This window comes from Anomaloglossus baeobatrachus, chromosome 9 (genome assembly GCF_048569485.1).
Source record: "Anomaloglossus baeobatrachus isolate aAnoBae1 chromosome 9, aAnoBae1.hap1, whole genome shotgun sequence".
Taxonomy (NCBI): domain Eukaryota; kingdom Metazoa; phylum Chordata; class Amphibia; order Anura; family Aromobatidae; genus Anomaloglossus; species Anomaloglossus baeobatrachus.
Genome location: NC_134361.1, coordinates 85,614,496 through 85,638,300, shown reverse-complemented (window position 1 = coordinate 85,638,300; position 23,805 = coordinate 85,614,496). Strand labels below are relative to the sequence as shown.

At 50.0% G+C, this 23,805-nt stretch overlaps 1 protein-coding gene across 2 annotated transcripts in view; it reads right to left on the bottom strand.

Annotated features, from left to right (window-relative positions):
- Nucleotides 1–23,805, bottom strand: part of ATRX (ATRX chromatin remodeler) — a 355,842-nt gene that overhangs the window by 22,690 nt on the left and 309,347 nt on the right. For both annotated transcript variants that reach the window (XM_075323857.1, XM_075323858.1), the window contains 4 exons: nucleotides 23,571–23,743; nucleotides 20,513–20,669; nucleotides 18,737–18,849; nucleotides 5,627–5,735 (listed from right to left, as the gene is read on the bottom strand). In XM_075323857.1, the coding sequence (XP_075179972.1) occupies nucleotides 5,627–5,735; nucleotides 18,737–18,849; nucleotides 20,513–20,669; nucleotides 23,571–23,743 (552 nt within the window). The remainder of the gene's footprint in view (nucleotides 1–5,626; nucleotides 5,736–18,736; nucleotides 18,850–20,512; nucleotides 20,670–23,570; nucleotides 23,744–23,805) is intronic.

Genomic DNA, 23,805 nt, shown 5'->3' with positions numbered 1-23,805 from the left:
GTTGTTGTTGTGCCGAGACGCTATTAGGTCGACGTTCAGCATCCCCCAGCGTTGACAGATTTCCTGAAAACCGTCCGGGTGAAGATACCCTTCCCCTGCGTCCATACCCTGGCAACTGAGGAAGTCTGCTTCCCAGTTTTCTGCGCCCGGGATGTGAACTGCGGATATGGTGGATGCTCTGTCTTCCACCCCCATCAGACTCCGCCGGACTTCCTGGGAGGCTTGCCGACTGCGTGTTCCGCCTTGGTGGAAGATGTAGGCCACCGCTGTGGAGTTGTCCGACTGAATTCGGATGTGTGTGCTTTCCAGCCACGGCTGGAAGGCTTGCAGGGCAAGATACACTGCCCAGATTTCCAGCACATTGATTTGAAGGATGGACTCCTCTGAAGAGAGTCCTTGACCGTCTGAGAAGGGGGACGTTCCTTCTAGGGACGTCGACTTCCCATCCCATTGGCAAAGAATGCCACATTGGAGTGGACGCAGATGAAAATGCGCAAAAGTGACTGCCTCTGCATGAGGCGTGTTAAGGAGTGTGACTGGCCGTGAAGGAGAGACTGCACCCCCGTCTGTAGTGAACGCTGTTTGTCCAGCGGAAGCTTCACTATCGCTGAGGGAGCGTGACACTCCATGCCCAGATATGTCAGCGATTGGGTCGGTGTCAGATTTAACCTTGAGAAGTTGATGATCCACCCGAAACTCTGGAGAGTCTCCAGCGCTACGCTCAGGCTGTGTTGGCATGCCTCTTGAGAGGGTGCCTTGACAAGTCGACCGTCCAAGGAAGGATCACCGAGTGACCCTGAGAGTGCAGGACTGCTCCCACTGCTGCCCTGAACTTGGTGAAACTCCGTAGGGCTGTCGCCAGACCGAAGGGCAGGGTTACGAACTGAAGATGCTCGTCTTCAATAACGAAACGTAGCAAACGTTGGTGCTCTGGAGCAATCGGCACGTGGAGATAAGCATCCTGATGTCTATTGATGCTAGGAAATCTCCTTGAGACATTGAGGCAATGACGGAGCGGAGGGATGCCCTCCGGAACCGCCTGGCCTTCGCGTGCTTGTTGAGCAGTTTTAGGTCCCCCACAATCAGATTGGAGGAAAAACCGTGTCTTGTTCCTGAAGAGGAACAGGAATTACCACTCATTCTGCCTGCAGAAGAGCATCGGCTCGGTGGGTAGGTGGGGAAGTTCTGAAGAATCGAGCCGGAGGCCGAGAACAGAACTCTATCCTGTACACATGAGACACAATGTCTCTCACCCACTGGTCTGTGACCTGTGGCAGCTAAATGTCGCCAAGGCGAGAGAGTCTGCCACCAACCGCGGATGCGGAGAGAGAGAGCTTACAGTCATGAGGAGACCGCCTTGGAAGCGGTTCCTCTGGCTGCCTTCCTTGAGCGTGATTGAGCCCGCCCGGAATCTGAGCCCCTCTGAGCCTTTTGAGCCCTTTTGGACTAGGACAATTTGGACCTGCCCGAGCCTGGGAAGGACCGAAACCTCGACTGTCTCTCACGGACAGCATTAATAGGGTAAGTCGCAATGCAGACATTGCGAGGATAAGGACGCTACCTGCGGCACAGATGTACCTATGCTCAAGACCAGCTGCGCAAGACCAGCTGACATAGCTTAGAGTGCCCATACGGCTGCGAATGCCGGAGCAACCGACACGCCGATAGCTTCATAGACAGATTTCAACCAGAGGTCCATCTGTCTGTCAATGGCATCTTTAAGTGAAGTCCCATCTCCACTGCAACTATGGATCTAGCCGCAAGCCTGGAGATTGGGGGAGCCACCTTTGGACCCTGGGTCCAGCGCCTGACCACGTCAGGGGGAAAGGGATAACATGTATCTTTAATACATTTGGAGAAACGCTTATCTGGTAAGCGTGGTGATCCTGAACTGCGTCTCTGAAGTCAGCGTGGCCAGAAAAGTACTCAATGTACGCTTGAGATACTGAAAAGGGATTTCTCCTGCTGGGAAGCTGACTCCTCCACTGAAGGAGCTGGGGAAGAGATATCCAACATGCCATTGCTGGACGCTATAAGATCATTCCCCATGGCGTCACCATCCGGTGTATCCGGGTTGAGAGCGGTGTCAGGATCAAAGTCCTGATCAGCTACGTCTGCCTCATCATACAGAGAGTCCTCTGCTGTGACCCTAACTAGTGATGAGGCCGAGTGCCGCTCCCAGCGAGCTCGCTTAGGCTGTCTGGGACTGTCGTCCGTGTCAGAGCCTACACCCTGGCAAGATTGCCCATGGCCTGTCTGGACTGCAAGTCACAATCCCATGACAATCTATCAGCCGAAACTGCAACACCGTCCCTGTCCATGGACAGGATTCACAGGTGGTTCCTTTGGCCACCTCTAGTAGAGACCCCGGCTGACCAAGTGCTACAGAGGAGCATTGCACACAACGGGGGTCAGTGGAACTTGCCGGTGGAACAGTATCACATGCAGTAAAAGCAGCATAGAAAGCCTGTGTTGCTTTTTTGCTGCTGTAGTCTAGCCATCTAGGAGCATATAGCCGAGAATAGCGACCGTACAGTGCAATGTATAGCATACAAGCATAAAGTACAAATGAGCCCCTCAGCACATGCAATATGAGCAGCTTAGAAAGCCTGTGCCTTGGCACCCTTGCTTTTTTGCTGCTGTAGACTAGCCATCCAGGAGAATATCTCCAAGAGTAGCGACCGTACAGTGCAATGTATAGCATACAAGCATAAAGTACAAATGAACACTGCAGCACATGCAATACAAGCAGCCTAGAAAAACTGTGCCTTAGCACCTTTGCTTTTTTGCTGCTGTAGTCTAGCCATTCTAGGAGAATATAGCCAAGAATAGCGACCGTACAGTGCAATGTATAGCATACAAGCATAAGTACAAATAAACACTTCAGCACATGCAATACAAGCAGCCTAGAAAAACTGTGCCTTAGCACCTTTGCTTTTTTGCTGCTGTAGTCTAGCCATTCTAGGAGAATATAGCCAAGAATAGCGACCGTACAGTGCAATGTATAGCATACAAGCATAAGTACAAATGAACACTTCAGCACATGCAATACAAGCAGCATAGAAAGCCTGTGCCTTAGCACCCTTGCTTTTTTGCTGCTGTTGTCTCGCCATCTAAGAGGGCATATAGCCAAAAATAGCGACCTACAGTGCAGTGTAAGCTAAAATACAAATGGACACAACGGTATATAGTGGGGTCAGCACTTCAGGTGCTGCTTACCGCCCGCCTATAGGCGGGTGTGTGGTCGCCAGAGTCCTGTGACTGGTTGCCCAGAGCTTGTCTCCGTTCTCCAGCTCGGACTGCAGGAATGGCTGCTGGCGTCCCTCTCCAGCTCGTGTGACGAGGGGCGGGCCGTGGGCGTGCCCAGGCAAGAGCGGGAAACCGGCGTCCCACTGTGTCCAGTGAAGGGGGCTGGAGAATGCAAAGCAGACTCCAGCCCTCGGCGCTGACTGTCTGTACAGCGTCCCGCCTCTCCCCTGACTGGCAGGGCTGGGGGCGGGAACGAAACGGAAACTAGGCCGCAAAGCCGGGAACTCGAGTAATAAGCGCGGCCGTCCTATGTGCACGGCCAGCGCGGAGTCCCCGGCGCACCACAAGTCCCAGCCGCGCCACAGTGTAAAAACACCAAGCAGCGGCCCGGCGCGACAGTTCCCAATGCATAAATTCACACAGCAAAGCTGCCGTGAATAATAGCACGAGCGCTCCGCGCTGTTGTCCCCGGCGCACTAGCACTCCCAGCAATGCTGGTGTGTGTGTGCGCGATGTGTACGGGGACACAGAGTACCTTAATGTAGCAGGGCCCTGTCCCTGACGATACTCAGCTCCATATCCAGCAGGTTCTCTGGGTCTGTGGATGGAGCCCGGTCTCAGTGCCTGGAGACCTGTAAGATCCCACTTCCTCAGAGCCCCTCAGGGGGATGGGGAAGGAAAACAGCATGTGGGCTCCAGCCTCCGTACCCGCAATGGGTACCTCAACCTTAACAAACACCGCCGACATAAAGTGGGGTGAGAAGGGAGCATGCTGGGGGCCCTAGTATGGGCCCTCTTTTCTTCCATCCGACATAGTCAGCAGCTGCTGCTGACTAAACAGTGGAGCTATGCGTGGATGTCTGACCTCCTTCGCACAAAGCAGAAAACTGGTGAGCCAGTGATCCCACTGGGGGTGTATAGCCAGAAGGGGAGGGGCCTTACACTTTTTAGTGTAATGCTTTGTGTGGCCTCCGGAGGCAGTGCTATACACCCAATCGTCTGGGTCTCCCAATGGAGCGCCGAAGAAAGTTACATATCCTGAAAGGGCTGCCCAGGCCCTATTTCAGGATACCATTAGTATGGTACGAAATTTAAAAAAACAAAAAAAAAAAAACACCTGATAGATTCCCTTTAACATAGCCAAATTCCACTGCAGAGCCATCTGTCAAAGTGGCCCTGCAGCTGTTGCAAAACTACAACTCCCATCATACTTGGACAGGTTGGGATGACAGGAGCTGTGGTTAAGCAACAACTGCAGAGCCACACAGGTTGTGTAAAACTTCTGTCCCTATACAAGAGTGTTGCACAACCTGTGGCTCTACAGCAGCAGATCACTGCAATACGTGTCAGCAAGCCACCTCCCCATAAGTGTCAGCAAACCACTCCCCCATAAGTGTCAGCAAACCACCCCCCATAAGTGTCAGAAAACCACTCCCCCATAAGTGTCAGCAAACCACCCCCCATAAGTGTCAGCAAACCACTCCCCCATAAGTGTCAGCAAACCACTCCCCCATAAGTGTCAGAAAACCACCCCCCATAAGTGTCAGAAAACCACCCCCCATAAGTGTCAGAAAACCACGCCCCCATAAGTGTCAGCAAACCACTCCCCCATAAGTGTCAGCAAACCACCCCCCATAAGTGTCATAAAACCACTCCCCCATAAGTGTCAGCAAACCACTCCCCCATAAGTGTAATCAAACCACTCCCCCATAAGTGTAAGCAAACCACTCCCCCATAAGTGTAAGCAAACCACTCCCCCATAAGTGTCAGCAAACCACTCCCCCATAAGTGTCAGCAAACCACCCCCCATAAGTGTCAGAAAACCACTCCCCCATAAGGGTCAGCAAACCACCCCCCCATAAGGGTCAGCAAACCACCCCCCCATAAGTGTCAGCAAACCACTCCCCCATAAGTGTCAGCAAACCACCCCCCATAAGTGCATAAGTGTCAGCAAACCACCCCCCCATAAGTGTCAGAAAACCACTCCCCCATAAGTGTCAGCAAACCACTCCTCCATAAGTGTCAGCAAACCACTCCCCCATAAGTGTCAGCAAACCACTCCCATAACAGTGGATCAGCAGATTCCTCCAGAACAGCAGCAGACCACCTCAATACGTGTCAGCAGACCACCCCCATAACAGTGCTTCAGTAACAGATCCCTTAACAGTGTCCGCATAGCAGCCCTATAACAGTGGATCAGCAGAGCCCCCCATAACCGTGTCATGATCTACACCCCCATAATAGTACATCAGCAGTAAATCTCCTTGACAGTGTAAGCAGATCTCCCCCATAACAGTGTCAGCATTATTAAAATATTTTACCACATTTTTGCTTAAAACATATGGTAAGTGCTGGTATTTTTTCAAGGACATCTTACCTCACATTGGTCACATCATTAAACTCCTCCGCCCATTTCTTTCTGGTCTGAGCACTGGTTGAGCCATCTAATCGGTAGTAATCAATGTTTCTAAACCACTTTCCTTCACCTATAAAACAAAATATGTATATAGATATTTTTATTTTTGTATTACAGTGTACATATTCTTGTTCCCAAACTGTCTATGTATATGACTTTCAAAAGAAAAGTGGCATGGGTAAAAAAGGTAAAAATGTTTGGTGACACCCTTCTCTCTTTTACTTGTATCTATGGACATCAGTGTGCTACACCTACTGTACAGTTACCAGAAGGAGTTACATTTTGGGAGAAGCTATATGCTAGTTGTAAGATGTGGCTAAATTCTTTAAGAAAAGCCCCTGTTAAACAGTAACCTTTGTTTTAGTTTTTATTCAATGAGTCAATAGACATAAACATAAGAAACTTTTTAATATATCTTAGAGAAATCCCCTTTCTCCACCAGGACTGATCACTCTCTGCATTCATTGAAAACACAATGTTACACTACTGAGCTGGGAGATGGCAGTTGGTGCTGATAAAGTCCATGTAGGGGGTGGGGTGGGAGGGTGGAGGACGGGGGGAGGGGGCAAAGCTCTGCATACTCAACACTCCAAACGCAACCCCCCCTCCCTCTTCTATGTACACAGACTTATCAGGACCAACTGCCATCTCCTATCTCAGTAATGTAAAGGTCCAGTCACACTAAGCAACTTACCAGCGATCCCAACAACGATAGGGATCGCTGGTAAGTTGCTAGGAGGTTGCTGGTGAGCTGTCACACTGCGACGCTCCAGCGATCCCACCAGCAACCTGACCTGGCAGGGATCGCTGGAGCGTGGCTACACGAGTTGCTGGTGAGCTCACCAGCAACCAGTGACCAGCCCCCAGTCTCCTAGTTACAGCACACATCAGGTTAATTAACCCGATGTGTGCTGCAGCTAAATGTGCACAGAGCAGGGAGCAGCGCACACTGCTTAGTGCTGGCTCCTTGCTCTCCTAGTTACAGCACACATCGGGTTAATTACCTGATGTGTGCTGCAGCTACATGTGCACAGAGCAGGAGCCGGCAGCACAGGCAGTGAGAGCGGCGGAGGCTGGTATCAAAGGTAAATATCGGGTAACCAAGGACAGGGCTTCTTGGTTACCCGATGTTTACATTAGTTACCAGCCTCAGCAGAAGCTGGCTCCCTGCTCACTGCACATTAGTTGTTGCTGTCTCGCTGTCACACACAGCGATCTGTGCTTCACAGCAGGACAGCAACAACTAAAAAATGGCCCAGGACATTCAGCAACAACCAACGACCTCACAGCAGGGGCCAGGTTGTTGCTGGATGTCACACACAGCAACATCGCTAGCAACGTCACAAAAGTTGTTCGTTACCAGCGATGTTGCTAGCGATGTTGCTTAGTGTGACGGGGCCTTAACATTCAGTCTTCCTCGGGGAGTAAAGATTTCACCGGTGAATTGAGAATTTTGACAATGACTGATCAGTCCAGGGGGCGAAAGAGGCAATTTTTACCGATAAAATAGATTAACAATTTAGCTTATTTTCAGGAGTACTATTGATTAATGAAATAGAAATTATACCGACGGTTACACTTTAATGAATTAGGCGCATCCTACTCCAGTGTCCCTGTTCTTTAACCCTTTCCTGACAAGGCTATTTTTGTTTAGAAGTTTTAATTTAATTTTTTTACTACGCCTTCCAAGAGCCATTACTTTTTTTTGAGCTCTGATCCACACACAGCTGTTAGAGGCAGATGATAGCTGGACATCACAGCCGTCATCTGCCGGGAAAGGTGCGGAGCTCGGCTTGTATGAAGCATCAAAGGCAGAGAGCCGGCATATGATGTAATTATGTCATATGTCGTTAAGTGGTTAACACTGAAGTAATGAATGGGGAAAGAAATGTTGGGGATCTTAACACATCATTATGACTAGAGATAAGTGGATTTGTGGAAGTTCGGTGGGGTCATCTGGAATTTAGACAAAGTTAAGTTTGGGACCCGGACTTGACCTGAACTCCATTGAAAGTCACTGATTGGTCAGTTGGGCTCTCCACCCACATACAGCCAGCCATAAACACAGTATTTCCAGAGGAGGGAGAGAGGGGCTGTTTATTTGTGCACACTACATCCAATGATGCTGCTGTTACCTCCAGCGTGAACCGTTCAAACACTCCAAGCGGCCCGCACAGGGCTGAGCACCAAGTGACCCCGAGCACGTGCGAGTGGTCAGTATTCGTAAAGCACCCAAACTCAAATATTGAGATATAAAAATTTAAAAAAAAAAAAAATAATAAAAATTAAGTACAGTCCAAGTTCAGATCCGCTCATCTCTAATTATGACCTGTCCAAATTTTTATTTATTTTTTTTATAGTTAAAAATAAAAAAACAAAAACTTCCCAAATAGAAGATATGCTTTCAATTAGGAGATAGCGTTTTCTCAACACAATTTGCAAACTGTAGTAAGTGCAATTGCCTTCCAGGTCTAATTATTTTTTGCACACAAATGTGGACCAGCTGTGTGTGCTTAATTAGACTAATAATTATAGGTTCTTTTTACCAGATGTCAGACACAAAAAACCCACATGAACTTATAGCATGCAAAAGCTAAACAGCTGACTGCTAGCAAAATACATGTACAATTTCATGTCAACATTTTATGTCCATTTATCATTGCATGCTGCAACTATAAATTATAGCTATTGTTTCCTAAATATGAGAAAAATGAAGAAAAATATATTTTCCCTGACAGAAAACAATTCCTAGAACTATGGAAGGCTGTAATTATGACTTTTTATAGTTAAACAATCGTTTTGTGGTTTGGGAAATATCACTAAAAGCAGGAGATCTTGGGTGGCTGCAGCGCGTCAGGTTATCAGATCTATGGGGCACATCAAATGCTTCTTCATTAAGGGAACCTGTCAATGAAAACACAGTATTTCCTGCAGGAAGAATGGCGTAGAGCAAATTAATACCGTATTTTTCGTTTTATAAGATACATCGGATTATAAGAGTCACTCCAAAATTAGAGATAAAAAAAAATGTAAAAAAAAAATAAAAATGGTGTCCGTCATACTCCGGTGTTGTCTTACTGAAGGGGGGCAGCAATGGTGGTGAAGCGGGGTCATAGGAGGCAGAGGTTGTGCTGGCAGCCGCGGGAGGTCCATCGCATCGGCGGCGGGTCAGTGGCGTCTCGGCGGCGGCGGGTCAGTGGCGTCTCGGCGGCGGCGGGTCAGTGGCGTCTCGGCGGCGGCGGGTCAGTGGCGTCTCGGCGGCGGCGGGTCAGTGGCGTCTCGGCGGCGGCGGGTCAGTGGCGTCTCGGCGGCGGCGGGTCAGTGGCGTCTCGGCGGCGGCGGGTCAGTGGCGTCTCGGCGGCGGCGGGTCAGTGGCGTCTCGGCGGCGGCGGGTCAGTGGCGTCTCGGCGGCGGCGGGTCAGTGGCGTCTCGGCGGCGGCGGGTCAGTGGCGTCTCGGCGGCGGCGGGCCAGTGGCGTCTCGGCGGCGGCGGGCCAGTGGCGTCTCGGCGGCGGCGGGCCAGTGGCGTCTCGGCGGCGGCGGGCCAGTGGCGTCTCGGCGGCGGCGGGCCAGTGGCGTCTCGGCGGCGGCGGGCCAGTGGCGTCTCGGCGGCGGCGGGTCAGTGGCGTCTCGGCGGCGGCGGGTCAGTGGCGTCTCGGCGGCGGCGGGTCAGTGGCGTCTCGGCGGCGGCGGGTCAGTGGCGTCTCGGCGGCGGCGGGTCAGTGGCGTCTCGGCGGCGGCGACGGGTCAGCGGCATCAGCAGCGGGTCACCGGCGGGTCAGGGGTGGAGCAGGCCGGTGCGGTGAGTGTCCCAGTCTGTCTGCGGTCCCGGTTCAAATGATGACACCTGGAGCAGCGCATGCGCAGATAGAGCTCCATCTGCGCACACACTGACTCCTGGTGCCATCACTTGAAACTGGGACCGCGGACACACTTGGACACCTGCCGCACAGCCGCCCGCCCGCATGCACAGAGTGGCAGCTAGCCTCCAGGACAGAGGGGCACCTGGCTGCCAGCAGGCAGGCCATAGGGAGGAAAAGTGAGTCTTATAATCCGAAAAATACGGTATATAGATTTTGGGGGAAAGATTCAGTACAACTTGTGCTCTACTCATTTACATCCTGGCTTATTGTGAGTCTTCAGTCAAGTAGGCAGTGTATCAGTGACTGACCGTCTTCCTTGGATAAATGTGAATGGAGATGAAATGTCAATCACCATGCAGGACCACCCATGTGACTGAAAAGCCCAGAATAAGGAGGAGTAAAACAAGTAATACTAATCTTTTCATTCTAAACCGTATACACATCTGCTCAGATTCACCTGCGGCCTCACGATGTCTGCAGATTGGACTATACTCTAACAATGTGACAGGTTTACTGTGAAATATTACAAATCCTTACAAAATATTAAAGAAAAATAATTCAACATATAATGTATTTACATCAGTGGAGAAAGGGCTTGTACCCGATTACCCAGCAGTGTAAACATGGCTGCCATCAACGATGAGCAAAACACTTGGTTGCCAGATGGTGATTTACGGCAGCTAAAAAAAGAGAATTTTGTTACTTACCGTAAATTCTTTTTCTTATAGTTCCGTATTGGGAGACCCAGACATTGGGTGTTTAGCTTCTGCCTCCGGAGGACACACAAAGTACTACACTTAAAAGTGTAGCTCCTCCCTCTGAGCTTATACACCCCCTGGAGAACCAGATCTAGCCAGTTTAGTGCAAAAGCTGAAGGAGAATAGCCACCCACAAGTAAAAACAGAGCAAGAACCGGAACAACCGGAGACTCTGTCCACGACAACAGCCGGTGATAACACGCGGAACAAGAAACTGCCAACAGGGAGGGTGCTGGGTCTCCCAATACGGAACTATAAGAAAAAGAATTTACGGTAAGTAAACAAAATTCTCTTTTTCTTTATCGTTCCTATGGGAGACCCAGACATTGGAACGTCTCAAAGCAGTCCATGGGTGGAAAGAAACAGAAAAACTGAGAAGTAGGCGGAGCCTAACTTCACAAATGGGCGACAGCCGCCTGAAGGATGCGTCTGCCCAAGCTCGCATCTGCCGAAGCATGAGCATGCACTTGGTAGTGCTTTGAAAAGGTATGCAGGCTAGTCCAAGTGGCAGCCTGACAGACTTGCTGAGCCGTAGCCTGGTGCCTGAAAGCCCAAGAGGCACCGACAGCTCTGTTCGAGTGTGCCTTGATCCCCGGCAGGGGAGGCAGCCGAGAACACTGGTAGGCATCCGAAATGGTTGACCTAATCCAACGGGCTAAGGTCGGCTTAGAAGCAGAGAGGCCCTTACGCCGACCTGTGGTTAGCACAAAAAGAGAGGTGCACCGCCTAAGAGCAGCGGTGCGAGACACATAGATCCGGAGAGCACGCACCAGATCCAGAGTATGCAACGCTTTTTCAAAGCGATGAACAGGAGCCGGACAAAAGGAAGGTAGGGTAATGTCCTGGTTAAGGTGGAAAGGAGAAACCACCTTAGGGAGAAAGTCCGGAGTCGGACGGAGAACCACCTTGTCTTGATGAAAAACCAAAAAAGGTGACTCCGAAGAGAGCGCAGCTAAATCAGAGACTCTCCTGAGGGAAGTTATGGCCACCAGAAAGGCCACTTTCTGTGAAAGACGAAACAAAGAAACCTCCCTAAGAGGCTCAAAGGGGGGCTTCTGCAAAACCGTGAGAACCAAATTGAGGTCCCAGGGATCCAAGGGCCGGCGGTAAGGCTACTTTCACACTTGCGTTGAACGGTATCCGTTGCATTGCGTTGTGTAACGGATGCAACGGATGTGTTGCATATAGTGACACAACGGATGCAACGGATGCTGCAAAACAACGCAATTCGTTTTGATTTTTTTTTTTTTTTTTTTCCCGGTTTTACCAGCGGCAGACTATAGTGAACGATCAGCTGATCGTTCCCTGCAGCCGGCCGCTGGGTGATCAGCTGATTGCTCCCAGTAGCCGGCCGCCGGGTGATCAGCTGATTGCTCCCAGTAGCCGGCCGCCGGGTGATCAGCTGATCGCTCCCTGCAGCCGGCCGCCGGGTGATCAGCTGATCGCTCCCTGCAGCCGGCCGCCGGGTGATCAGCTGATCGCTCCCTGCAGCCGGCCGCCGGGTGATCAGCTGATCGCTCCCTGCAGCCGGCCGCCGGGTGATCAGCTGATCGCTCCCTGCAGCCGGCCGCCGGGTGATCAGCTGATCGCTCCCTGCAGCCGGCCGCCGGGTGATCAGCTGATCGCTCCCTGCAGCCGGCCGCCGGGTGATCAGCTGATCGCTCCCTGCAGCCGGCCGCCGGGTGATCAGCTGATCGCTCCCTGCAGCCGGCCGCCGGGTGATCAGCTGATCGCTCCCTGCAGCCGGCCGCCGGGTGATCAGCTGATCGCTGTCACTTGCCGGCGCCCGGGCATGCCGGCGGGCGGGCGCTCAGCTGAGCGCTGTGACTTGCCGGCGGCCGGGCATGCTGGTGGCCGGTCATTCAGCTGAGCGCTGTCGCTTGCCGGCAGCCGGGCGCTCAGCTGAACGTTCGGCCACCGCGAGCCAAAATAAAGTTTGATTTAAAAAAAAAAAAAAAAAAAAAAAAAAAAAAAGAGCATGCGCAGTGAAATCCAGAGGATTCCGCTGCTCAAAATAACGTTACATGCTGCGTTGCTCCCGCTGGGCGGAAGCAACGGAGCGTCGCCCAGCGGAAGCAACGCAGCTCCTTTTGGTACAATCCGTCAACCATACAAGTCTATGGGAAACAGCGGAATCCGTTAACGGATTCCGCTGTTTCCCAAAAGGGCGGATTGTAACGGAAGGAAAATAACGCAAGTGTGAAAGTACCCTAAGGTGGAATGATGTGAGACGCGTCCTGCATGAAGGTGCGGACCTGAGCCAGCCGGGCGATACACCGCTGGAACAGCACTGACAGAGCCGAGACTTGTCCCTTGAGAGAGTTGAGGGACAGTCCCAGCTGCAGACCGGACTGTAGAAAGGACAGAAGGGTCGGCAAGGAAAAAGGCCAAGGAGGATGGCCGGAAGAGCGACACCAGGACAGGAAAATTTTCCAAGTCCTGTGATAGATCTTGGCAGAGGAAGACTTACGGGCCCGAGTCATAGTGGAGATGACTTCAGGGGGGATACCAGAAGCAGTCAAGATCCAGGACTCAAGAGCCACGCCGTCAATCTGAGAGCCGCAGAATTCTGGCGGAAAAACGGGCCTTGTGAGAGAAGGTCTGGACGGTCCGGAAGATGCCATGGCACCTCTACGGACAGATGGAGCAGGTCTGGGTACCAAGCTCGCCAGTCCGGAGCAATGAGGATGACTCAACGGCCCTCCATTCTGATCTTGTGCAGGACTCTGGGCAAGAGAGCTAGAGGGGGAAACACGTAGGACAGACGAAACTGGGACCAGTCTTGAACCAGAGCGTCCGCGGCGAATGCCTGAGGATCGTGGGAGCGAGCCACGTAAACCGGAACCTTGTTGTTGTGACGGGATGCCATTAGGTCCACGTCCGGAGTGCCCCAATTGCGGCAGATTGACTGAAACACTGCCGGATGCAGGGACCACTCGCCACTGTCCACGGTTTGACGGCTGAGATAATTGCCTCCCAGTTTTCCACGCCTGGGATGTGGACTGCGGATATGGTGGACTTTGAGTCCTCCGTCCATTGAAGGATGCGTTGTACCTCCAACATTGCCAGGCGGCTGTGTGTCCCGCCTTGGTGATTGATGTAGGCAACCGCTGTCGCGTTGCCTGACTGGACTCGGATGTGCTTGCCCACCAATAGGTGGTGAAAAGCTAGGAGAGCCAGAAGCACGGCTCTGGTTTCCAGCACATTGATCGAGAGGGCTGACTCGGACGGAGTCCAAGTGCCCTGTGCTCTGTGGTGGAGACATACCGCTCCCCAGCCGGATAGACTGGCATCCGTGGTGAGGATCACCCAGGATGGGGCCAGGAAGGAGCGTCCCTGAGACAGAGAGAGGGGCCGAAGCCACCACTGAAGAGAGCTCCTGGTCTGTGGCGACAGAGCCACTAACCTGTGCAAGGAGGAAGGCCGCTTGTCCCAACAGCGGAGAATGTCCAGCTGCAGTGGACGCAGATGGAACTGGGCAAAGGGAACAGCCTCCATTGACGCCACCATCTGACCCAGCACCTGCATCAGGTGCCTGATGGAATAACGGCGGGGCCTCAGCAGAGAGCGCACCGCCAGTTGGAGGGACTGCTGTTTGATTAAGGGCAACTTCACAAGTGCCGGCAGAGTCTCGAACTGCATCCTTGGGTACGTGAGCCTCTGGGTCGGAGTCAGAGTGGATTTGGGCAGATTGACAAGCCACCCGAATTGGGCTAGAGTGGCGAGAGTGAGCGAGACACTCCGCTGACAGTCTGCGCTGGATGAAGCCTTGACTAGAAGGTCGTCCAGGTAAGGAATCACTGCCAACCCCTGGAGGTGCAGAACCGCAACCACTGCTGCCATGACCTTGGTGAATACCCGAGGGGCCGTGGCTAACCCGAAGGGAAGAGCCACGAATTGGAAATGTTTCTCTCCGATTGCAAAACGTAGCCAACGCTGGTGTGAAACTGCAATTGGCACATGGAGATAGGCATCTCTGATGTCGATGGATGCCAGGAAATCCCCTTGGGTCATTGAGGCAATGACTGACCGCAGAGACTCCATGCGAAAATGCCGCACCTGAAAATGCTTGTTGAGAAGCTTGAGATCCAGGATGGGCCGGAAGGAACCGTCCTTTTTGGGGACTACGAAGAGATTTGAGTAGAAACCTCTGAACCGTTCCCGGGCGGGAACCGGTACAATTACTCCGTTGGCCTGCAAGGATGCCACGGTCTGAGAGAAGGCGGCGGCCTTGGAGCAGGGGGGAGTTGACAGAAAAAATCTGTCTGACGGGTTGGAAGAGAATTCTATCCTGTAGCCGTGGGAGATGATATCTCGCACCCACTGATCGGAGACGTGTTGAAACCATGCGTCGCCAAAGTGGGAGAGCCTGCCACCGACTAAGGACGTTGCTGGCGCGGACAGATAGTCAAGAGGAGGCTGCCTTAGTGGCAGCAGCTCCTGCGGTCTTCTGTGGACGCGCCTTTGTGCGCCAGTTGGATTTTTGGTCCTTAGCTGAGTTAGTGGACGAGGCCAAGGGCTTAGAGGACGACCAGTTGGAGGAACGAAAGGAACGAAACCTCGACTGATTCCTACCCTGGACAGGTTTCCTGGTTTTGGTTTGTGGCATGGAAGTACTCTTCCCGCCAGTAGCTTCCTTAATAATTTCATCCAGCTGTTCACCGAACAGCCTGGACCCAGCAAAAGGGAGTCCAGCAAGGTACTTCTTTGAAGAAGCATCTGCCTTCCACTCTCGAAGCCACAAGATCCTGCGGATATCGAGGGAATTAGCCGAAGCCACCGCAGTGCGGTGAGAAGCCTCCAGCATGGCAGACATGGCATAGGATGAAAAAGCTGAAGCTTGGGAAGTTAAGGTAACCATTTCGGGCATAGATTCCCTGGCGAGGGAATGCATCTCCTCTAGAGAAGCAGAGATGGCTTTGAGAGCCCACACTGCTGCAAAAGTTGGGGAGAACGAGGCCCCTGCCGCCTCATATACAGATTTGGCCAGAAGGTCAACCTGGCGATCAGTGGAATCCTTAAGAGAGGTGCCATCAGCCACTGATACAACGGTCCGGGCTGAGAGTCTAGACACCGGGGGGTCTACCTTTGGTGAATGAGCCCACTCCTTGACCACCTCAGGTGGAAAGGGAAAACGGTCTTCAGAACCACGCTTTGGGAAGCGTTTGTCAGGACAGGCCCTAGGCTTGGTCACAGCGGCCTGAAAACTGGAGTGGTTAAAGAACATACTCTTTGTCCTCTTAGGCGAGGTAAACTGGTGCTTTTCTGCCAGAGAGGGATGCTCCTCTGATACTGGCGGATTGAGATCCAGTACAGAATTAATGGACGCAATCAAATCACTAACATCTGAGTCACTTTCGGACAGATCAATGGGGCACATGGAGTTAGCCTCCGAGCCCCCTGTAAAGGCATCCTCCTCGTCCTGCGAGTCAGCTTCTGAAAAAGAGCCGCGGGACGAGGAAGGAGAGGGATCCCTACGTCTCTTCTTAGGAGGACGGGGTCTGGGACCAGATGATGAATCCTCTGTGAGCTCCGGTCCTGAGAGAGCCCTAGCCGCAGAGGCACCCTGTGAAGGGGACTGATGCATGTTCAGCAAAGTCCTGGACAGCTGTCCCATGGAGTCGGCAAAAGACTGGGAGATAGACCTAGATAAGGATTCTACCTAAGCCGGGGGTTCAGCCACAGGAGCCGGAGCAGCCGGAGAGACCACTGGGGGGGCGATTCCAGGCTGAGGCATCGTCAGGTTAGAGCAGGCATCACAATGTGGATAGGTGCTCTGTTCAGGCAGTAGGAGCTTACATGCAGTGCATACTGAATACAGCTTTGGAGCCTTGCTCCTCGTGTGAGACATGCTGCTGGAGTGGGGGCTCTGCCAGAATGACCCCCAGAGAGTATATACAGAGGTCCACAACCAGAGGTTGTGGCTTACCAGACCGCTGGAGCGGTGTTGTGTGCCCTCCAGATCCCGAAGCCCGGACCCCCAAGCACCTCAGCAGGGATGCTGCAGACCAGTGCTGATCGCAGGAAAAAACGCTGAGAAAATGGCCGCCGGAGCGAAGAGAGGGGGCGGGACTTACTCTGGGAGCGGGATCTGGAGGGCCATAGAGACTTACAGGGGAGAAGACATGTTCCCAGTGAGGAGTGTCCCTCCCCTGTGCAGAACGGCCGCTGGGCGGAGCCGCGCTGTCCCTCTGCATGAATGACATGCGAGGGCAGTGAAACCGAAAGTAGGCCTCCGGCGAAGCCGGGGCCTAAATTTGAGCGGTGCGGCCGGCGCGCAGGCACCATCGGCGCGGTTCTCAGGCGACAGCCAGACAACCCGCCGGAAATGTCATAAAACTCACTCAGCACACTCTCCCACCACAATAAAGTACAGGGACCCCCAATATATAAACGTCTCAGGTACTTAGCTTGCTGAGACGCAGGGTTCCAAATCCCTGGGGATGAGTGCTCCGGTCCAGCAGGATCCTGAAGGGCTGCGGATGGAGACCGGTCTCCTGCCAAGCATGGAGAACCATGCTGGCTCCCACTTCAAGCCAGAGCCCAGGAGGGATGGTGAAGGAGCACGGCATGTAAGGCTGCAGCCTTGGAATCAACCTTAAGAGCACCGCCGACACAGTGGGGTGAGAAGGGACATGCCGGGGGTCCAGGCTTGGACCCGCTTTTCTTCAAACTCTTTCCAAAAATCAAAAATCAGATGAGAATGCATGTGTGGATGTATGCCTCCTGACACAAAGCGATAAACTGGCTAGATCTGGTTCTCCAGGGGGTGTATAAGCTCAGAGGGAGGAGCTACACTTTTGAGTGTAGTACTTTGTGTGTCCTCCGGAGGCAGAAGCTATACACCCAATGTCTGGGTCTCCCATAGGAACGATAAAGAAACAACCATTATCGCAGCTCATTGCCCCATATAAACAGCAGATGGGCTGCAGACAACATGATACTGTATGGGGACAAATTGCATTAGCGATCATTCTGACCATCATTTTGTCGGACGCTGTTAGGCGGCGTTCACATGTCTAGTAATCATGTTAGAATGGATCCTGCAGAGTCGTTGGTAAAAAAAAAAAAAGAAAGTTCTGCAACCAACGTTTTTGTCTGTTAATTATCCAATTTCTGCTGGATCCGTTGTTTTAACATTGGAGTCTATGGAGAACGGAGCCTTAAACAGATTGCCATTTAAAATGTACCTGCCAGGTTCAATATGCACCAGGAACCACGAGCCGTTGTGGGTGCATATTGCTAACCCCTGCCTAACTGTCCCAGGCTATACTAGCATAGCTAAAGAAATCTTTAGAAAAAGTATTTCTAAAGATCTTTAATAATATGCTAATGAGCGCTGGGACTAGTCGCAAGGGCGTTTTTTCCTGCACTCATTCCGCTTTCTTAGCATGTTAGTACACCCACAGGGGTGTGCTAACATGCTATTCAATGCAGCATCATCAGCGGTGACGCGCGTACATGTGTCCGCTGATCTGAATAAATGGCACTTCCGGTCATGCACAGTATGAAGTCGGGTGTACGCGTCCCGGCTTCAGAGAGGTCGAGTGAGCATGACCGGATGTGCCAAGACTTCGGATCAGCAGTCACAGGTACGCGCATCACTGCTGATGATGCTGCATTGAATAGCATGTTAGCACACCCCTGTGGGCATACTAACATATTAGCATGCGCCTGTGGATGTGCTGCAGTACTAAGAGGGCGGAATGAGTGCAGAAACTAACACTTGCGACTAGTCCCTGCACTCATTAGCATATTATTAAAGATCTGTAGAAATACTTTTTCTAAAGATTTCTTTAGCTATGCTAGTATAGCCTGGGACAGTTAGGCAGGGGTTAGCAATATGCACCCACAACGGCTCGTGGTTCCTGGTGCATATTGAACTTGGCAGGTACATTTTAAATGGAAATCTGTTAAAGGATCCGTTCTCCATAGACTCCAATGTTAAAACAACGGATCTAGCAGAAATTGGATAATTAACAGACAAAAACGTTGGTTGCAGAACTTTTTTTTACCAACGACTCTGCAGGATCCGTTCTAACATGATTACTAGACATGTGAACTCCGCCTAACAGCGTCCGACAAAATGATGGTCAGAATGATCGCTAATGCAATTTGTCCCCATACAGTATCATGTTGTCTGCAGCCCATCTGCTGTTTATATGGGGCAATGAGCTGCTATAATGGTTGTTTTTAGCTGCCGTAAATCACCATCTGGCAACCAAGTGTTTTGCTGATCATTGATTTCTCCCGAATCCATAATATATATATATATATATATATATATATGGATTCGGGAGAAATCAGTTATTTAATAATGTACAACAATTTCTGCAGCCAAATACTCAGCATGCACACATCACCTGGGCTTAAATGGGCCCCCAGCAGCCCCTAATCATGTAAATGTGACTTTCTGCGATTCAGAAAGCCGTGCTTCTGGTCACTACATACCTTTGTATATAATTGGTTTGGACGCTGCTTCTTCTGATGATGGATCTACACTTGCCAATTCCAGGAAGTCTTCAATCAGATCCAAAGATATGAGAGACTGACTGAAAACTAAACTGAAGAAGTAGCACAAGAAACATTTCAGTATTTGACAAATGTATAAAAAAATCAATTTCATAAAAAGAACACAAACTCCCAGAAGAGGTGGATGATGAAACTAAACCACAGTCTGATTGTTGCTCCAAAGTTGCCCACACATTAGTGATGTCAGATGGCTTTTTTCTGAATGACTTATCAGATGATAAATCAACCTTCACCCTGATATGTTGCTGGCCGTAATTTTTCGCCCTCATTCAGACGTCCGTGTTGCATATTTGTGTTGTTCTGTGTTTTTTGAGATACCACACGTACCCGTTATAGTCTACAGAGCTTCTGTTTTTCGCAGTATCACGCATGACAAGGACCAATAAAAGTCTATGGGTGTATGAGAAACACGTACACAGCACATGGATTGCCTCAGTGTACAGTCCATAATGAACATTGCAAGGTACAGCAGAAACTGTCATTTATCCATCCGTGAAAAACAGTGATGACACACTGGGGTGTATAAACGAGCACTCAGACCATACACTGGTGACATGAATCCAAAACACTGATATCGTTTTTTCATGTATGTGTTTAAACATGGATGTGTGAATGAGGCCTTATTGAAGGAATGTTAGGTCAGGTACCGAAAAAAAAGAAAATGGTCCAAATTTACCTTTTCTAATCATCAAAATTCTCTGACGTGTGGATGGCAGCTTAAAGGGAATCTGTCACCAGGTTTTTGCTCCCCCATCTGAGAGCAGAATAATGTAGAGACAGAGACCCTGATTCCAGCGATGTGTCACTTACTGAGCTGTTTGCTGTAATTTTGATCAAATCAATGTTTTCTCTGCTGCAGATCTACAGAGCTCATGAATATACTGGACTATCTTGCAACAGGCAAAGTAGTCCTCTAATGATCAGTGATAGTAAAACAACAATAAGCAGCCCAGTAAGTGACGTCGCTGGAATCAGGATCTCTGCCCTATGTTATGCTGCTCTCAGATTAGGTGACAAAAACCTGGTGACAAATTCCATTTAAGAAGAACCTTTCACAACTTTTTACCCTATAAACCGTACATTCCTGCACATGTAAATAAAAATTTACATTGGTGGAGAGAGGGCCAACATTAAGGACGCCAATTTTGTTTTTGTTGTTCAACGGGGTATTGCATTTTGTTCAGCTCTATGGGCACGTACTTTGATGCCACTAAGACGCTATCAGATCATAAAATGGCAGCGCTACAGTATAAAAAAAAAAAAGTAGACGGGCACGATTCTGACCAAAATGAAACGCCCTCAGAGAGGCCAGAACTGTCAGCATGGACACATCACACACGGTCTCACGTGAGCGCACTAATAATGCATTCCTAAGGGCATATAGATAGAAACCATACCTAAATCATGATTTTTGGAAATAAAAATCTTAAAGAACAAAAACACATCCCAAACCAAACTGCTTCCTTTATAAATCAGATCATTATCGAGAACAGCGACGTACACTTGAACCAATTTTTTCATTATAAAATAAGACACAAAATTGAGATACACACATTAACAAAAAAATCTGCATATAATTATATGAAATGCTTCCTTTAGAGCCTTTTTCACCTATTCACATACACAGATGCTAATAGCCAAAATATACATTAACAAGTCAAGTGACGAAAACAACTAAAGAAAAATGGAACTTACACTTTATCACCAAGTTCCTCGGCCATGCGAAGAATATCAAACAAGAGCATTATTTTGCCGGAGTGTTCTATAATCTCTGCATCAGCATCGGTTACAAAATCTTTGTACCAGTCAGGTGTGGGGCTTCCTGGAGTGGAAGATGTGGCTTTGCTAGTTGCTGGAAAAAAGATAAAGGTGGTAAATGGGTGCACTTCTAACAACATGAATAAAAAGGAAAAAGGAATGATTGAAACAATTCCAATATACTTTTAAGTTGTAAATCCCACGCTTTTTGTCTGGGGAGGTATAGAAGTTACACTGACAGAAACATATCCAAGAATATGACTAGGGCCTGTGAGCATGTGCGGTAGGTAGCACCACCATCCATTTCATGGTGTAGGAAGATGTGCTCGGGGATATTCTGATCTAATACTGGAGATACCAGGAGTGTTGAGGTAAGAAGAGGTTGCTCACACTGCAGTCCACCCAGTCTATCTGATCTAATACTGGAGATACCAGGGGTGCTGAGGTAAGAAGGGGCTGCTCACACTGCTGTCCACACTATATATCCGATCTAATACTGGAGATACCAGGAGTGCTGAGGTAAGAAGAGGCTACTCACACTGCTGTCCACACTATATATCCGATCTAATACTGGAGATACCAGGAGTGCTGAGGTAAGAAGAGGCTACTCACACTGCTGTCCACACTATATATCCGATCTAATACTGGAGATACCAGGAGTGCTGAGGTAAGAAGAGGCTACTCACACTGCTGTCCACACTATATATCCGATCTAATACTGGAGATACCAGGAGTGCTGAGTTAAGAAGAGGTTACCTACACTGCTGTTTAGTACCTTATCTAATACTATTAGAAAGAATCTGATGCAGAATTTCACCCCCCAAACTATTCATACTCCAGCTCTGTGCCTGAAAGAGAAAAAAAAACATGCTTCTGGAATGTGAGAATTAAAAAAAAAAAAAAAAAAAAAGTTTGATTAATGGGGTTATATCAAGTCTCAAAGTTAACCCTATCTATAAGGATTCCCATCGATCCCTAAAAAAAGATCCTTCGATCGCTAGCCCCGTGTAAATTGAGTGGTGGCCGACCATGCGCACCTACACTCAACTTGTGTTTTATGGGGCCAACGGAGATAGAGCACTGGGCTCAGCTGGATTTCAGCAGTCCCATTAAGAATGAATGGAGTTGAGGTGAACATGCTCATCCACCGCTCCATACACAGGGCTTCTCAGAGCCCTGGTTCTCTGGATCAGTGGGTGCCCTTGTATGACTCCTGGCACTTAGAAACTTGTCACCTATCTTAAGGGGATGACTTCCAAACTTGGGAAAACTCTTTTAAGCCCTCCATAGTACTTAAAGTGTTAGCCAATTTAGAGGCAAGACTGTAAAAAATTTTCTTTCCTTGCTAAGGTGGTTTAAGAAGGATACGAGTAAGAGAAAGGAAGTAGAAAAGCAGCAAATTTCAGCCTGGCATTTCTACAACTTCTATCCCTTATTATAGAAAACTAACAACCACAAATGTATACTATTGATGATTGTTAACAGCTCTGTTGGAGGTTACTTGTGAACTCAAAAAATACATCTCAAGTAGACAAGTTCTCGAAAATCTTGTGAAGTCAAGCTAAATAAGAAGCAGCTACAATATTACAGATATCTGTGGCAAAACAAAAGAAATGAAGCTCGTGTCTACTCATGACTGACATGTTGCATCTTCTCTTTAGGCTACTTTCACACTTGCGTTGAACGGTATCCGTTGCATTGCGTTGTGTAACGGATGCAACGGATGTGTTGCATATAGTGACACAACGGATGCAACGGATGCTGCAAAACAACGCAATTCGTTTTGATTTTTTATTTTTTTTTTCCCGGTTTTACCAGCGGCAGACTATAGTGAACGATCAGCTGATCGTTCCCTGCAGCCGGCCGCTGGGTGATCAGCTGATTGCTCCCAGTAGCCGGCCGCCGGGTGATCAGCTGATCGCTCCCGCCCGCCGGGTGATCAGCTGATCGCTCCCGGCCGCCGGGTGATCAGCTGATCGCTCCCTGCAGCCGGCTGCCGGGTGATCAGCTGATCGCTCCCGGCCGCCGGGTGATCAGCTGATCGCTCCCTGCAGCCGGCCGCCGGGTGATCAGCTGATCGCTGTCACTTGCCGGCGCCCGGGCATGCCGGCGGGCGGGCGCTCAGCTGAGCGCTGTGACTTGCCGGCGGCCGGGCATGCTGGTGGCCGGTCATTCAGCTGAGCGCTGTCGCTTGCCGACGGCCGGGCGCTCAGCTGAACGTTCGGCCACCGCGAGCCAAAATAAAGTTTGATTTAAAAAAAAAAAAAAAAAAAAAGAGCATGCGCAGTGAAATCCAGAGGATTCCGCTGCTCAAAATAACGTTACATGCTGCGTTCCTCCCGCTGGGCGGAAGCAACGGAGCGTCGCCCAGCGGAAGCAACGAAGCTCCTTTTGGTACAATCCGTCAACCATACAAGTCTATGGGAAACAGCGGAATCCGTTAACGGATTCCGCTGTTTCCCAAAAGGGCGGATTGTAACGGAAGGAAAATAACGCAAGTGTGAAAGTACCCTTAGAAGGGCTTACAGCTGATGTGTAAGGTGCAGCGCGGGGACTCTGTAGTTGTTTAATTCTATGTCTGCTGTTTCGCATTCAGGGTAAGGGCTCATTCAGATGTCCGTGAACATAGGTCTAATCTCAGACAGCAATGCATGGACTGGCCACGGCTCTCTACACGCAAGTGTGACAACCTCAAAATATATGAAACGATCATGCTCTGGGCGGAAGAGCCTTAGACCATCCCATGCACTGCAGGTTTAAGATTGCACCGATGTTCATACACATCTGATTGAGCCTTAATAGTCACAACATGGGTCAGGAAACCAATATGCAACAAAAGCGACATTGCCAACACAAAACCAACCAGAAAAATGTAGCGTGCGTTCATAAACATTGCACTTTATGCTTCTCCCCTCTGTTTTTAATCTTCTATAGGTTGATGAAAAACATTTTTATTTCCATCCAAACTTTTACACCCTGCATATGACTAACTCACTTTCTTCCACTTTAGCAGCGGCTGACGTGTTTGAAGGCTCCTCTGCTTTGGGGTCTTTTCCGCTCCCACCACGAGACCTCGAGTTCCACACCTTGATCACTTCCACTTCATTATCGCTTTCTTCCTCGCTCGAGCTGTTATCCGGTTTGCTTTTACCTTTTGATTTCTTTTTCCTAAAAATTTTAAACAAAGTTATTTTATGTAGATACACGCGGCACTTGTGCTATTATATAGC